Source organism: Pelodiscus sinensis, chromosome 2, assembly GCF_052426305.1.
Source record: "Pelodiscus sinensis isolate ZL-2025 chromosome 2, ASM5242630v1, whole genome shotgun sequence".
Taxonomy (NCBI): Eukaryota; Metazoa; Chordata; order Testudines; family Trionychidae; genus Pelodiscus; species Pelodiscus sinensis.
In genome coordinates this window covers 156,968,571-156,986,364 of record NC_143053.1, presented here as the reverse complement: position 1 = coordinate 156,986,364, position 17,794 = coordinate 156,968,571, and the positions used below count along the sequence as shown (strand labels likewise).

The 17,794-nt window shown below is 38.1% G+C and overlaps 1 protein-coding gene across 3 annotated transcripts in view; it reads left to right on the top strand.

The window, feature by feature from the left end:
• Window positions 1-16,805, top strand: part of VSTM2A (V-set and transmembrane domain containing 2A) — a 30,425-nt gene extending 13,620 nt beyond the window's left edge. The window contains exon 5 of one of the 3 annotated variants that reach the window (XM_006119378.5): window positions 15,516-16,805. In XM_006119378.5, coding sequence (XP_006119440.1) covers window positions 15,516-15,592 — 77 coding nt within the window. In that variant the 3' untranslated portion in view covers window positions 15,593-16,805. Of the gene's footprint in view, window positions 1-15,378 lie in introns of all 3 variants that reach the window. The other 2 variants (XM_006119379.5, XM_006119377.5) reach the window with 2 other exon arrangements.
• Window positions 16,806-17,794: the final 989 nt, after the last annotated feature.

Genomic DNA, 17,794 nt, shown 5'->3' with positions numbered 1-17,794 from the left:
TGAATGGACAAGAAGTATGCCTCTTTCAAATGGTAGTTTGTTTTCAAATATGGTATTTATTGTCATTTATTGACAATAGAGAGTCATAATAATAAAATATTAGGAATTTAATTTCTTATCTATATGTATGGAATATACAAAATTTCATGTGCCATACACAAAGACAAGTTCACCTACTGAAGAAAATGGATTTTCACCAGTACTGAATTGACTCATTATATTTTATGTTGAATTCTTCTAATAAACACTCAAGTGCCATAATGTAACTGACAGTGGATTCAACACCAGTAGTTTAACTTTTGAAGCTCAAGATCAGTTTCCTCACTGAGAAGATTGAGCTGATTTTTCACTTTCAGTCTGATTTGGTAATATTTTAGATCCACTTTACACTCTCTTCACAGAGGTGTAACTAACTATGTAAGTCACAGGGCAGAGGAGAATTTGTCTCGTGATTCCAATTGTAGAAAAGGAGGCATCCAAATGTGGGGCTTCAGAAAGGAAGAGAGATTATAGCCAAGGCAGGCACATCATGGATAATCTTTCTTACTCATACATTTAATCAACAGGTCTGCACTGATTTACTTGTATGGTTCAAAAAATCTCTTTCCCCATCTTTCAATATAGTGCACAAATACAGAAATGGCGAGAGAGACATTTCCTATTTAATTTAATTTTCTTCAGTGATTATATCAATCCTAGAGAATGGAAACATTGTTAAAATTGCATACCTGTATAATTCAAATATTTATTAGAGTTCATGCCAGGCCATAGCTGGTGAGACCTTTACTTTTGTTGAGTAGTACCTTGACATCAATGGGATTGCTTGCAGAATAAGGTTTCACTCAGTGTGGGTGATGATATCAGAATTTGGTCCAATATTAGAGTAGGGGTTGTGTTACCTTATGACTAACAGGAAATTTTTTCATTGCATTGATAAGCACATTACAAAAAAATCTGGCTCATATAATAATAGACAAATATTTGGGAATACACACACACACACACATACACACACTATAGGCTACATATTTGAAAGACTTTGTGTGTCTGTGTGTCTGTTTGTTTGTTCAAGAATTTCGGTATATTGTTTTTCTTATCATAATTTAAGTAAGGTAAGGTTTTGGTTGTGTCAGGAAATTGGATGTGCCTGGAATGGGATTGATTCTCATAAAACCATACAGGGCATCCCCTCTATACATTGAAGATACGTTCCTAAAAACATGGACGTACAGCAAAATGACATAAAGGAGGGAATTTTTTTCCCGTGGATGACTTCTGTTTGCACAAATTGGTCTTTCCGTGTGTGTGAGAGATGTATGAGTGGAGAAGGGAAAGATTTAATAACACAACAGTTCCTACATGCGGAACCAACATATACTAGAGCAACATATTTCGGGAATGCCCTGTACAGAAAAAGAGAATCACGTGGCAAATGCAAGTGGCTGGCTGGGGGTGCCTTCTCCAGGACTGCCCCAGCCCTGGGCCTCCCACCCCTAAGGCACCCTTGATCAGGGAGCAAGAGGAAACTGCACAGTTTTCTGCATTCTTCACTCTGGCTGGGAAGCACAGGGTGCAGATGGACCTGGACCTGCCTCAGCCAGGGAACATGCACACATCCCCCAGCTCTGCCCACTGGAGCTGCAACAGCCATGGAGAGGCACTGCTCACCTGGCCTAAGCTGCTGTGGTGAGAGAGGGCTGGGTAGTTCTCTCTCCTGGAACAGCCTACATACTGAACCCCTCATCTACAGCCCTCCCTCAGAGCACTGATTTAAATGAAGCATGTGCATTTTCATTTTATTTCCCACCCAAAAAATTTAGTTAAGAACACAAGCAATGCCAGGTAAATTTTTTTTTTCTCTCTCTCTCTCTCTCCCTATCGCAGGGCATAGCTATGAGTTAGGCAAGATCAGTTATATCTAATGATATGCATGTTTTTCAACCCAAATTTATATTTGAACATCACTCTGTTGAACTCTTTCACGGCTGATGTTTACCACAAAAGTGTGTTTCAGATGGCACTAGTTTTGTAAAATTTAGCACTAGAGACAGCAGTCATCAACATAAAAAGGCATTTCCCAACTATCACCATTTACTAATACCTGTGGTTACCATAATTTCCCCATATCCTCAGGAAACAGAATATTTGTGGTAATTGTGAGGGGATTGCATAGCAATGATTGGTAAATTATAATTTTGATTGTCTTATTCTGTATGTATGATTTGTGGGCTTTTGTATACCTCTGTGGGTCTCATATAGCCCTTATTTACCTCACAGGATATTTTGAAGCTTACTTAATGAAAGTGTATATAGCACAGTGAAGTGTTGCAATAAAATACCATACATATACTTGAAAAATCACTATAAATACAGAGACAGATATAGACTAGAAAAGAAAGAACAAAAACATATATTGAAAAAATTCGCTGAAGATGTAGTAAAGTCTATTTTGAAATTTTAAAAAAATCAGTGAAGCAAAAGTCAGAGCTGTCATAGTTTGGCCCTTCGATTTCATGTGCACGGTTGGCTGCAAATGAAGTCTGCCATCACAGCATAACAGCAATCTGAGTAATATGACAGCCTGATATGCATATATTCAGGAAAATGTCTTAAGTAGGTGGAGTGATAGACATTTTCTCTGCATAATTCAAAAGAGTGTATCATATTCCAAAGGTGAAATTACACATTTCATTTATCACTAAGTCTTATAACTATGGCAAAAGGTGTGGTTTTTCTTTTGCTAGGCATCAACAGTGAAATGAATTTGGTTCCATGTAAAGGGAAGCCAAGTGAATTAGAGAGATTGGGCCAAATGTGTCTTTGATACATATAAAAAGTTATTTTAGGTCCATAATCTGGCTACTTAAATGCAGACTTCTTAGATACCTAGGAAATCTATATACTTCTCAGGACTCACTAATTCAAACACAGAACTGGCTACATCTTAGTATCCTTTCTGTCATCTTAGGGTATGTCTACACAGCAGCGTTATTTTGGCATAACTGACATTATTTCAAACTAACAAAGTGCATGTATATACAGCAAGCCATTATTTTGAAATAATGTCAAGATGGAGGACTTCTGAAATGAGTGTAACCCTCATTTCACAAGGAGTAAGGGAATATGAAGGAAGAATGTTCTTCCTTTGACTTCCTGCTGGGTAGACAGTGCCAAAAGCCAAAGTAAAGCATTTTGACTTCAGCTACGCAATTGACATACCTGAAGATGTGTAGCTTAATTCGACTTTTGCCCTGCAGTGTAGACATGCCCTTAGACAGGAAATGTGTGAAGAGCAATACCTTTGATGACAAGGGGGTTCAGTAAATAACCTGTAAGAGAGCAAGTAAGGGTAAATGGGTCTTTGCATTTTATAGCACCTACTAAATTCCTTGAATCAGGAAGACCCATGGCAAACCTCAGTACCAAGCAGAAGGACAAAGGGAGGAAATTATAACATTTTTGGAGTCTGCAGACTCTAATAATGGATGCTCCCCCTCATCTGGGACTTTGAGTACATAGTTCTGAATCTACCAGCTTACAATTAAGACACACTCCAATGCCCAAATTGTAGTGTTATAGAATATTCACCAACATGTTTTTCCTTCTGTCTATATATTAGAACATCCACACAGAGTCAGTCTACAAAAAACCCTTCAGCCTTCACACTGAGACCACTGGCAAATTTCCCACTGGCATCACTTGGGGGCTGATTTTCTAAAGTATTGAACATCCACAATGACAGCTGAAGTCAAATGTAGCTGAGGATGCTCAGCAATACAGAAAATAAGGTGATGGGGTGCAACATAAAAAAAAGCACTGTTGATTTTTATTTTTTTATACATTACCAATTTTAATAATTCCATCAGTAAAATAATGTGTAGGTAATAGGCTATATACTATCTGTTACAATTAGATATATTTACGTGCCATGATCTTTAATTTTTGTTTACTTAAAAGGACTTGCATATTCATCTTTTCTGAGAGCAACAATCATTTTTCAGTTAATCTCAGATAACAGAATAAACATCCAATTTATATGCTGATGCCCAAGGAAATGTGGACTTCAGTTTGAAAAATGCTAAGTACCTTCAGCTCCCATTGTTATCCCTTGTGATGCAAGGAACAATAATAAAGGAATGAAGTAACAGACTCCAAACATTTCTACACACACTTTTCTATGACATAAAGTATGGTTCAGGAAAATATATTTTTCTACTTAATAGTATACTCGGTCCCCTTGATTGATCAGTCCTTCAGTTCTTGTGTTAATCAAAACGTGTCCTCCATTTTTCTCTTATTCTAAACTTCCTTCTCCATGTATGGCCATGTCTTTTCACAATAAAATCTTCCCATTTCTTTGGAGATTGGCCAAGTGGCCATTTCAGTTCCTGTGGGTACTATGCAGTGACAGCTGTACTGTCTGTGAGCCTTGATGTATGCCTGACCCATCACATCTTGCTAAACTTTCTTTAATCACTGTATAGCATTCATTCTGATTAAAGCTTTGTATGGGGTGAGACTTTTTTTTGTTCCAAGTTCTACCTTAAAGCAAATTTTTATGACAACATTTTATTAGGCTGGGAATTTCAAAGAAGAGGTAAAGAATTAAGTTGCTAGTTCCTTAGGGATTTTTAAAAATCCTAGTTTAATTTATTTTATATATGCGTGTATTCCAGACATTAGGCACCCTCAGGGTAACCCTAGTCCCCCTGAGAATAATAAGACTATGTCTAAACTGTGGTACTATTTCACGATACAGAAGTATCCCAAAATAGCTATTCCACGTCTTTGGGCATGCCCATTATTTTGAAATATAATGGGCTTGCTAACCGACGCCTCAATAAACCTTATTCCACAAGAGTTAAAGGATGTTTTGGAGTAGTACTTTATTTCAAAATTTGACTCGGTGTAGACAATACCAAATTTTGAAATAAGCTATTTTGAAATTATCTCAAAATAATCTACAGAATTTGCATAGCACAAATTGTGTAGCTCATTTTGAGGTAAGGGTAATGTGTAGATGCACCCTAAAAATACTCCCTTTTACTTCAGTGGAGCCAGGATTTCATCTCCTGATGCTTATGAAAATACATAAATCAGTAGCAACTGCTCCCATTCTTCTATGCAACTGCCAGTAAGTAGGAAAATATTATAAAACAAAATCTCACCACCCTTCAAATTCCCAATGGAGATAACAGAATTGGGACCTGAGAAAAATGTGCATAATAACTGCAGTTCTATGTATTTTGAGATGCATTTTGATAATTACAGGATTCAATCTTCACAGGTGATGATCAATATGACTGGGTTTCATTAGGCACATAAATACATAGACACATTGAAGTCAATGAGAGTACTCACATGCTTCAAATGTAAGCACATGTTTAAGTTCATTGCTGGATGTGAGCCAAAGCAGTCAGCATCATACTATGTTAAGCCCCATAAGAGGATTCCTTTTCTGGGGCAAACATGGAATACAGAGTCTGGAAAGTATTACCAGTTGCTTTGTTCTTTGGGCTCAGTATGGATAGTCATATTCTGTAAAGCCACCCTATTGCTTATCTTTAGTTATTTCAAAATGGTTTAACCTCTGAGGGTATGTCTACCCTCGTGGAACGAGGAGTACAGATAGTTCGGAATGGCTACGTAGTTCGAACTATCTAGCCCGTGCCACGTGTAGCCGCGCGGCACGGGGTTCGCACTAGCCGGCTTTTAAAAATGGTGGCGCCGGTTTTATGCTAATGAAGCCCGGGAAATTCAAATCCCGGGCTTCATTAGCAAGTTCGGTATGTATACATTACCCCACTAGTTCGAACTAGCGGGGTAGTGTAGACATACCCTCAGTTACCTTGCCTCCAGAGCCAAAAATGATAAATTTCATGAGGAAACCTCTGAGAAGCCTCCTTAGTAGAGAGCAAAGAACAAGTAATCATTAACCACTATGAAAAATATGCATGGACCAATGTGTTTTATTTGTTCATACAAATTACTTATCATTGCTGCTCGTTCAGTATCTTGCACCAGGACATTGGAAATCACAAAGCATGAGACAGGACACACACTTAGCATAATTGATGGGATTTCCTGGTTTCAGAAATCATCCAGTTTGTTACTTGATAAATATACAGCAATGTGGAAGGCATTCTTTTTCATGATTTTGGATATGAAGCAGGGAATTTCCTTTCTCTGAAGGAAAACTCCACTCCTGATTGCTTCTTTAGGAAGATGGATGTCATTTGAAGAATATAGGATTCTCTTTTTCTATACCCTGGACTGGGTGTTGGGGGGTTTCCCCTTTTCATTTTACCATTTCGTTTACAAAATGCATCTGGCACATTTTGTTACTACAATTTAGTACACTTTGTGTATGTGTGTGTATGTTTGTGTGCGCGTGTGAATATGCACATGTGTGCTCCAGTCTGATACATCTAATTGAAGTTTGACACCCCCAAACACACTCCCTCCAGCAAATGTTACTTTTCTGGAACTAAGCTGTCTAACATAATGAAAAGAGTAAAAACATAAAAGTGTAAGATAATGGCCACAGCAAATATTATAGATACTATTCACTCAGGCTCTATATACCCTGCAACAGTTACTAAAACATAGAACACCATTTTGCTGTTGCTGTTTCTTCTGTTGTTACAGCTTCTTTTACGTCAACTGCTATTGTTACTTTCATGAACAGTGTCACTGGGGAAACTGTCCAGCAAAATAACACTTTCAGAAGAGCAGTGCTCATTGACACCATGAAAATTGGAATACATTGTTGGACACCACAATAGACCTACAGTATTCCCCTTCTTCCAGTTCCTCTTGAGCCTCTGAACAAAATGTTAAAATGATAAGATTAGTTGGGAGAAGGGGGGAATTAAGAATTGAGGAAAAAGGAGTAGCTTGTCACTAAATAATTATGAGCCTGATTCTCAGCTGATGTAAGCCCATTGGCTTCAATGAAGCAATGTTGATTTATAAATATGATTATATTGTCCCTGTCAGACACTGCATCTACTGAAATAATAGCTCACACATTTTTTTTTTTCTTGAAGCACATACAAAATATCTGTGAGTGTTCATGCTATTCCCTAGGGCTATGTCTAGACTGCAAGCCTCTTTCGAAAAAGAGCGTCTAGACTGCAAGTGGAACTTTCGAAAAAGTAAGCTGCTTTTTCCAAAGAGAGCACCCAGGCAGTCTGGATGCTCTCTTTCAAAAAACCCCTGTTTGCATTCAAGAACGCCTTTTTTCGAAAGAGCACTTTCGAAAAAAGGCGTTCTTCCTCGTGAAATTAGGTTTACCGCCGTAGAAAGAAAAGCCGCGTTCTTTTGATTTAATTTTGAAAGAACGCGGCTGCAGTCTAGATGCAGGTGAAGTTTTTTCGAAAAAAGGCTACTTTTTTCGAAAAAAACCCTGAGTCTGGACACAGTCGAGGTGCCTGCTACATAGAATACTGTCAAAGGACTGCACACAGTTCTAACCACCCCAACTCTCATCAGCTTAAGAGAGGAGGGGGGAAGATTGAAAATAGATTGAAGAGAATGGTAGAGAAGCTCAGTGATTTAGAATTAGTGGGAGGATGGATTTAAAGCATTTAGAGAAAGACTTTAGACCTGTATCACCCATCTCACCATTTTTATGTCATTATGAGCTAATGGATTTTCATGGAATTACTTCCAGTTTACACCAGTGGAAAGGAAGAGAGATTCAGGCTAACTACATCTAAAAGATGAGGCTGAACATGGTCATATAGGTGCCAACATTGATATGTGGTTTGCATACCTGGCACAGACATGTTTCTCTCTAATGATTAATAATTCTTCAATGTCTATGACACAGAAGCTTAATTTTGTAGATTTTTTTTATGAAAGTGCTTCTGAATTCTGATACAGTATTAAGACCTATATTAGGTAGGATTTCTTTTTTTGGAGGAGTGAACGAGTGGTAGGTAGGAGGAGGAGATTGGTGTAATTCAGTTTTGAAATGTGAATCATGTTTTCTTGTGGATAATGTAAAGGCCTTTTTACCAGCCAGAAGCTATATTGCTATTTGGTGATTAGGTTTAATGTATAAGAAGTTCTGACAGTCATCCTTAGTTAACATAAAGTGTGAGAAAAGTGATCAAACCTAATCCTTTATGCTGCTTGCTTACCAGTGACCTAGTAGTGCATTGGTTTGCTCATTTGCATTTTTTTAAAAATATCTAAGGGTATGTCTACACTACAGCGCTAATTCGAACTAACTTAGTTCGAATTAGTTAAAAAGCGCCCTTTTCCGGAGGCTCTTATTCCTACTTCGAAGTAGGAATAAGAGCCTCCGGAAAAGGGCGCTTTTTCCGGAGGATCGGGGCCAGTGTAGACGCTCTTTTCCGGCTTTTCTAAAAGCCGGAAAAAAGCGGCGGACATTTTTATTTAAATGCCGCGGGGGATATTTAAATCCCCCGCGGATTTCCCTACTACGATAGCTGAAATTAACATGCCCCTTCCGGAAAAGGGGCCAGTGTAGACGTAGCCATGGAGGTTGGGTCCATGGAGTGGTATTAGCCAGGGGGTAGGAGTGGTGTCCCTTCCCGAAGTTTGTGGAAGGCTGGAGAGGGATGGTACGAGACAAATGGCTTGGTCACTGTCTTCGGTCCATCCCCTCCAGGGTCCCTAGGGTTGGCCGCTGTCGGCAGACAGGCTACTGGGCTAGATGGACCTTTGGTCTGACCCAGTACGGCCATACTAAGCTCAGGGCTCAGGGTCGGGGGTCTCAGTGGACCACCTTGATTTTCATGCAAACCTGCTCCTGGGTGGCCAGGCTGGCAGCTCTCCTGCCCTAGACAGCCATTTTCCTGTGCCTAGAGCGGAGGTCGTGGACGAGGTCCACGATGTCTGCACTGGACCAGGTGGGTGCCCGCCTCTTGAGGTCCTGGGCAAGCTCCCGGGAGCTGCCAGCCTGGTCCCGGGAAGAGGGGGAGGGCTGGGGGTCATCGGGTGGCTGGCTCGAGCTGTGCCAGGTGCAGGGTCTGCTGGCTGGGTGCTGGCAGGCTTTCACCTGGCACGGGCACCGTAGCCAGCCCATGCCCCTTTAAGGAGTCCGGGGCCGGGAGGGGGGCAATAGAGTTTCCTTGGTGTTGGCCAGAGTGGCCACCAGGGAAAGCTGGGGAGGGCTAGAATCCCACTAGATGGAATTAAGGGGCTACACAGCCCTTAATTCCAACTAGTAAGTTCAAACTAGGCTTAGTCCTCGTAGAATGAGGTTTACCTAGTTCGAACTAAGCGCTCCGCTAGTTCGAATTAAGTTCGAACTAGCAGAGCGCTAGTGTAGCGCCTATTAAAGTTAATTTGAACTAATGGACGTTAGTTCGAATTAACTTTGTAGTGGAGACATACCCTAAGATATCTTAAGACCTCTGTTTCCAAGGGAGAAACAAAGTAAAAGTCTGTTCAGTGCATAAAGAATCCAATAAGAGTATTCACAGCACATGCTACCAGTGTTTCCCAAATATTAGGAGTAACTACCAATTTACTGTTAGGATTTTAGCTGCACTACCACAGTCTGCAACCAACAGTCTGCTTCTGAACTTAGTTTGAGTAACTAGCAGTGACATTCCAGATGCCAGGATGCAAAGAACCCGTACATCTCAACCCTTTTGCAGAGAAGCAGTTATTCATGCCAAGTGGGTTTAAGACAATGGGAAATGTCAGATGAATAAAGGATATTCAGAGTGAGAAAATATTAAAGAATCAGGCCCTAAATTAGGGAAGAGAAATCAGGTATGGGTCATAACAGACTGAAGTATGAACATGACTATTCATGATTAACAACCAATGATATACACAACCTTATACTCAGAAGGGTTATTAAGTGGGTCGGGAAAGTTGGAAGATCAAGACAAGAAGAGAAGGATAAAATAAAGGGTTACAACACGGTTTTGGAATGTGCATGTTGATGTACAGAGGTGACTAGTTCAGATTATATAAGAACTGAATAGATCCTTTGCTCAAATATGGAATGAGTTAATCTAGTCCCGTTTCTGAGCTGTGACAACCTCAAGTTTCTCTTTTTTTATGTCTCTGCACTTAGGGCTTATCTACACAAATATTGAGTTTTTAGCATATTGAGATGTGAGTCTACCCCATACGAGCCTATTCTAAGTGTCTGTGTAGATCTCTGTGTCATACACTCACAGCTCCTTAGTTTACTTTCCATCTATTCCAATTGCAAAGTGGGATACTGTGGGACTGTTAATGCATGGCAGCAGGGTCCACATAGACACTTAAGGTGCAGCAGGATTGTGCAAGGCATATTCATACCCAAGCGAGCACAAACTAAATGTTCATGTAGCAAGCTGTTAGCCTCACAATATTTCCCAAGACAGCTAAAGGAGTACCTGAGAGGAAAAATATATTCTTTTGGTTACAAAAATTGGCCTGAGGAAAGGGCACTTGGGCTTTAATACTGACTTGACTGCTAGTCCTTGTTCTTCCACAAACTCAGGCAAATCACTGGTAAACTCTCTATATCTCGTTATACTAGTTTGTACAGTGGGATTCTGCTATTTACCTTTCTCACAAGGCTGCTAGTGGTCTTTAATGTTTTTTTATATATTTGCATTATGATTCACAAATGCCAAGCACAATAGAAATTAAGATATGCAACTTCAGCTATGTTAATTGCGTAGCTTAAGCTGAAGTATCAAGTCAAATTTTTGGTGCCCTCTACCCTGCGGGAAGTCAAAGGGAGCACACTCTCCCTTTGACTTCCCTTACTCCTCATAGAACCAGGATGACTGGTATAGACAGGAGCACCCCTTTCAGTTTGAATTAACATGTCTTCACTAGACCTGCTAATTCAAACCCCAGAAGAAGGATTGCAGCTGCTTCAATCTCATCTGTAGTGTAGACATGGCCTTATTATCCTCTACCAGCAGCAAATAGCAACATCAGCCTACGCCTATTTAGCTGTGCTGGCCAGCAAGTTGTGGAGATAGATCCATAATTCTACTCATTTCCCTACTCCAGCATTCAGGAGCAGTGAAGATGACACAATCACACAATATCTGCTTATCCCTGTGAGTCTTGCCCAAATCTAAGTAGCTTGTACAGAGGTTTAAGGGCAATTGTCCATGTCATGATCTTATCCTTAATATCTTCTGTTAATTTAACTAATATTCTGTTTATTTCCTCTTCCCAAACAATAAGGGGCAGAAAAAGACAGATCCTTACATAGATGTTCCTGGGGGGAGGGCAGAATCAGGGACTTTCCTCCATTCCATGGCTCATCTTGTGCAATGGCCTTGTCATAATCCAGTCCCAGAGCTCAGGAATGGATGAAGAAATCTATGTAGTTGCCCTATTTACTAGGCTCCTTAAGAAGGGGAAACTCACTTATAGGATAGAGTAGCCCTTGAGTCACTACTAGCCCAGACCAGAATGTCAGGCTGTGTCTACATTGGCAGCCGCTTTTGCGCAAAATCTTGCCACCTGTCTACACTGACCGCGAGTATTTGCGCAAGAACACTGATGTTGTAATGTACAAAATCAGTGCTTCTTGCGCAAATACTTTGACGCTCCCGCTCAGGGATAAGTCCTCTTGCACAAGTATTCTTGCACAAGAGGCCAGTGTAGACAAGCAACGTTAATTTCTTGTGCAAGAAAGCCCAATGGCTAAAATGGCCATCGGAGCTTTCTTGTGCAAGAGAGCGTCTACACTAGCACGGATGCTTTTGCGCAAAAGGACATCTTTTGTGCAAAAACACATGCCAGTGTAGATGTTCTCTTGTGCAAATACTTTTAACGGAAAAACTTTTCCACTAAAAGTATTTATGCGAAATCATGCCAGTGTAAACGCAGCCTCACAGTCTAGTCATCATGATCTGGAATCTTTAACTCCTCACATATGCACATCAATAATTGGCACTGAAGGCTAAGCATAGAAATAATTCCTGCCCAACATAAAATTTATTCTCAGTTTAAGGTGAATTTCTTCCATGCAGTGTGTGTGTTTGTGTGTGTGTGTGTGTGTGTGTGTGTGTGCGCGTGCGTGTGCGCGCGCTCATTGTAGTTGCATAAGAGAGATGCAGAATAGGTTAGGATCTTTTTCTGGTGGAGAAAGGTTTTTTTTTAATTGAAATGCCTTGTTGATGAATCCTATACTTGTTAACAAACCAGTTTTACTTTTGATGACTCTCCTGACTCATAACAATTATTGGAAGAAAATGTTGCAATTGTCACAGTATTAAAATTTTCATTGTAAAAAATATAGAAATACAGGGTTTTTTTTCAATTCCAAGTGACTTTTTCAACTGAAATTTCAGTAAGTTTAGAATAAAAAACATTAAAAGGGATTGAAATTGAAATGAAATTCTGAAATTTTAAAAATAAAATATTTTGTTTCACCTGCACCACTCCTCTCCTCTTTCCCCCAATTTTTGTTTGCAAAAAATTGTGAGATTTCTCACGTTTTCCCTTGCTTCAGATTGGTGGGGTTGGTTTTTTTTGACATCTCAAAAAATTTACTGCATAGCAAAATCATTCAGATGATCAAGATTTCCAAAGATAAACCTTGGCAATGATTAGTAGAGTGACGACAGAGAAGGCATTTATTAATTTGAGGACTGCATGAAATAATACACGATCAAATGAAATGAACCTTTCTGGATCCAACACTCTTTCCAAACTCAAAATTCTGAAAACCTTTCAACAAACCTGATTTAAGGTTCATAGTTTGAATGATCTTAGGACAAGTTAAGTTATCCTGGACTGATTTTACATGGAAAGCATGCAGAATTGTGACTTCTTATCATTTGGCTTTGAGATTTAGGTTATTTGCAATCCAGATCACAAAGGAACACTGAAGAGAGTGGAGGAAGATGCAAGTCAGAAAACTGAACTGAAGAAAACATCAGCCAAATTTCTGCAATGCACAACAGCCAAATGTTCACACACTTCTATTTATGATTTAGGTGATCAGGAGAATACTAGACACTCATACCTTTATAAATGTATACACATCTATGGTGTTGAAATTCAGGTGATTTGTATTCCGTCCATGTGATGAACTGAAAAGTTTCTGATTAACTGTACTACTCCTGATTGCTGAGCACCATTCTTTCATTTTTCTCATAAATTTGTCCCTGAGATTTCATCTGATATTCCAAATCCTAAAGGCCACATTTGGATGCCCTTAACCAGCCTGCATTCAGTCCAATTGCTTTTGGAATAGGGTATTATTCACTGTGCATAAAGTTCTAAGAGGATCTGGCCATTAGAATTTAGTATATCTGCAAGATAATAAGAACTGGAAAGATGAGAAGCACTCAGATACCCAAGCACTCTGCAGAGGTTAGCTGTCCCTTGGGGTGCAACCTAGCTAAACATGCTGAAGCTCCTAAAATAGAGAAGTTTATAGGAATACTAAATAGCTTCCACTGGTGACTAAAAACCCCCAAACAAGATGGATCTTTAACAGTTGCTTTTTGTTTAATTGCTTTAATGTGTTCTGTACTTTGTTTATTTTTCCCACTACTGACAAATAGGGAAGAGAAATGTTTGAGCCAGGAAAAGAATGAAGAAACTTCTTCAGTGGTTCAGTGAAAAAGCTGAATACATTTAGACTCCTACTGTATTTCAAAGTTATCTTTGAAGGATAAAAATGCATTTAATCTTCATGACCATTCATACTCACTCATATTCATTGTAGCTTAGAAATCAATTTTATTTTATAGGAGATGTTACTAGAAATGTGTCTGTCATGGTTAGATGAGCATTTTGAAAAGAAATAAAACTACTTAGAACAAGTAAGACTCCAGTATTGTGTTAGGATGCTAGAGGGTCAACTTCGTAGACTACTTAAGGATTCTGATGCAGGCCCATGATGACTATGCTACATAACTAAAGTAACCTCATCTATTTTTAACAGCCTCTTTTTATTATGACATTTAAAATATATTAATTTTGAGATTGTTCCCAATATGCTCAGTTAAGCTTTAACTTGCACATGTGTAACCTGTTCATATAAAATCTGTGAACAAACAAAATCAACCTGCCATAGATAGAGACCCTGGAATTTGTATGGTGGAAATATCATTTGCAGGATACATTTATGTTATGATTGAGAGAAAAGGATGCACTCTTGAGTATTCAGAACACGCCATCAGTTCTGGGTTCTACAAAAATGGTGGCTGAGAAGAAACGATTTTCCTCTTTTCCTTAATTAAAGGAGGAATTTTTTTCTACATTTAGACTAATTCAGGTTATTTTTATTTTTCAGGTGTTTTTACAATCTTTTTGTGATCCTTGTCTTATCAATATGATCCTATTTCAATTGTTCAATCAAATTCTTTAAAAAGTGATTAGAATTGCACCCTCTTCTCATCGAATGTACAACACAGTTTAAGGACAAAAGGCTCACAAATCCCGTATGAATACTTTAAAAAAAGCTTGTTTTGAAAAATTATTTAATAGTAACTGATTGTCAGTTTGAAAACCATAACACGATGGTGAAGGAAACCCCTCTTACAAAATGAAATTGGCGTAAGTGTTTCAAAATTGAAAAGGGAAAAACTGCAATTTTTGCAGCCAGTCATTGATGAACCAATTCAGGGACACACTTGATATTGAAGTTCTATATTTAAATAATTTATGAAGTATTGGTAGTTCATTTACAGATGCTGTCTTCAATGTTAGATCAGTTATTAGAGTTCAAAACCACATCAAGTGACTTATAAGCAGTGACAGTACTATCCAGAGATGACTTTATAAACATTTATAAACACATGCTGATTGTATTTGTAACGTCTAATATATTATTCAGTAATACTTTATAAAGCACCCCTTAATGTAGAGTATGACGACATTCAGTTTACAACTTTTCCCTAAAATAATATAAATACTTTTGCATATATTTATGAGGTACAGCACTGGCTTTAGACTTTAAGGACTAGTATATCACACATCTAGAATTCAAGAATACTTATGCAAATTTTTCAGTTTTGATTAGCATAGTTCTAAGGGAACTTACATTAAATCTAGTGCCAGTTTAAGCATCATTCTCTTAGGTTTCTGAAGAAAAAAAATCCCTGGAAGATCTGGTACTCAAAATAGACTTCAAGCAATTTCTTCCCTTAGACTGCACTACATTCTCCCAGGTTCCTTAGCATTGCTTTTATTTTGCAAGCAAATATTTTGAAGTTGACAATAGTCTGTTTTGTTAGTATCCAATATTTTCATTACAAAGCAACTTTAGAAATTATTTTGTAAGGATTTGATGAATTGAGGTGGAAGGTAGATTTATTTCTCTCTGTACATGGTAATTGGATTACATTGTTTAAAAAGACATAGCAAGCAAAAAAAAACCTCCCTGGGACTGAAATACTTTGTATGTGTTGTTATTTGCAGTGCATGCCAAGACATTCATGGGCACCAGAGCCAAGCTGGCGAGCTAATTAAATATATAAATGTATGTGTTTAAACAGCCTTATAAGGAGCATTGGAAATCTGCAAGATGAGCGAATATCTTATAACTTCTTCCGCAGGTGCGAGGATAGCTACAAGCCATGGACTTTCTGTCCTGCTTCTTATTTGTGGCTTTGTGAAGGGTGCTTTGCTTTAATCTAAAAGTGCTGACTTTTTCCAATATCACTTTCTCTTCTTAAAGCAAAGAGCAAATCGCCTGTAAAATCCACGGAGCGGACAGCAAAGTTGACCCTAACCTCCAACCACCACTCTGCACCCAATGTACTCTAATTCGCTACACATGGAGCACCTTCAGGAAGTACAAAAACAAAACAAACATATATATTGTTTAAACATATAAATATATATATGAAGAGGATACTACGTTTTCTTGATCTATATTATTTTCTTTGCTGTATCACTGATCATTTATTTAAAGAGAACTGGTGTGATGTCACAGGACATTTTGTAACAGCAGGACCTAGTTTCCTTTTCTTTCAGCAAATAGAAGTATCATATTTTTGACTGCTCAGGGGTTGGCTTGCAAGTCATCACTATTATAAAAAATCACTATGGATGATATTTCATTTCCTTCTTTGAAAGGACTGTTGAAGGCAAGAGGCAAGCAGCAGCTAATTATATATACATAGATAAAAAACAACAAAAAAATCTCAAGAAAACAAAATGACTCAGCATCACGTCTGGCAAAAACACCTCAGAAACTGATTGAAAGCCTATTTTTGTTTGTGCGGGAGAGTGCAAAATGAAAATAACAACATTGTAAAACAACTAACAGAACTAGAGGACGTTGTTTCTGAAGACAAGCAAGAATTATTACTGAGGATTTTTTAATTTTACTTTTTTGAAAATTTTCCACTTTTTTTCACCCCCTTCCTTTTCCTTTTCCTTTTCCTTTTTTTTCTTGGTTTGTTTCTTGTTCAATGGTGGCAGTTGCTGACTTAGGCCAACCCCTTTTGACTGTGTGGTGGTTATATAAATACATTTTTTTTGTGTGTGTTCTATCTTTCAATGTGTTTTCTCTAATTTTGCAACTCCTGTATATGCAAAACTAACTTCAATTCTGTAAATTGCTTAGAGTATGTGTGATATAACATCACAGTAGACATACCATGGTCCTCATGCAAGACAGTTTTTAATATTATCTATATGTCGTACCACCAACAGACATTTTTGTTTCCTTTTTTGATGATGCATTATTTTTTAATTTGTAACTCAGTACTGTGTGGATTTTGTAATACATGCATTCACTTCCACTCGTTTGACCCCTCGCAGATGGCAGTGCAGCCCTCTGTTTACTCTGTAAAATGCACATTAAAATTTGTTATGGTCTCTGAACAATGAATTATTTTACTTGTCTGTATGCTATTTTGGAATCTGGTGGCTGAAAGCCCTTTTAATTTATTATGTTTATTGGGAATGAAGTGATTTTATCATCATGGAATGTAAAGTATAAGTCTGCAGGCAAATACTGCATGCAAGCAAGGTCAAGCAAAAAAAAATAGAATGTGTTCTTGGAAGATTTTATTTTAGGGATGAGTTTTAGTCAAGTAATTTACTACAATGAATCATTCAAGAATTCTTCTTGCAATAGCTAAAATGGTATCTTCATTCTTTCTGTAGGTGGCTAGCCATTGTTCATTCATATTCAATTATATTTCTGTATGCCTACAAAATGAAAATGTTGCTGTTGATTTGAAGTAATATTCATAATGTGAATTAATATATTAATGAAGAAAGGAAAAACCACAAATATTTGTTAATGGAATCAGTTAGGTAGCTTTCAGTGTCCATTCTTCTTTTCTTCCCACTTGAATAATCCAAATCCTTCCTGCTGTTTCATGTACTAACACAGTGAAACATGCGTGTAACACTTCAAATGGTTCTGTGACCTACTTATTAGAGGACTCTCTGATATAAGACTGGCCCCTAAGCATAATATTTTCTCCTTATAGCTAGGAAAAATTAGCTTAGCCACATTTAATGTCCTATGAGTATAACACCTTTATATTAAAGTTTAAAAGGCCCACAAAAGTCGCTGTCGTTCCCTCCTAATGTCAATAACAAATCTCTCATTAATTTTCATGGGAGTAAGATCAAATCATATACTTCTGGGATAAAAGAGTTATGCATTAGTGATTTGTGTCTGGATAATGTAAAGGTGCAATCTTCTTTGGACTGTTCACAGATTCATTTCTAGTAACTTCATTTGGAAGATTCACAAGAGTAAATCAAGTGCAATATGGATCACAATTTACTTGGAAAAAATTCAATGCATTCCTTATACATCCTAATATTAGGCTCTTTGACCACCAGTGCACACTGAGGGAAGATATTTACT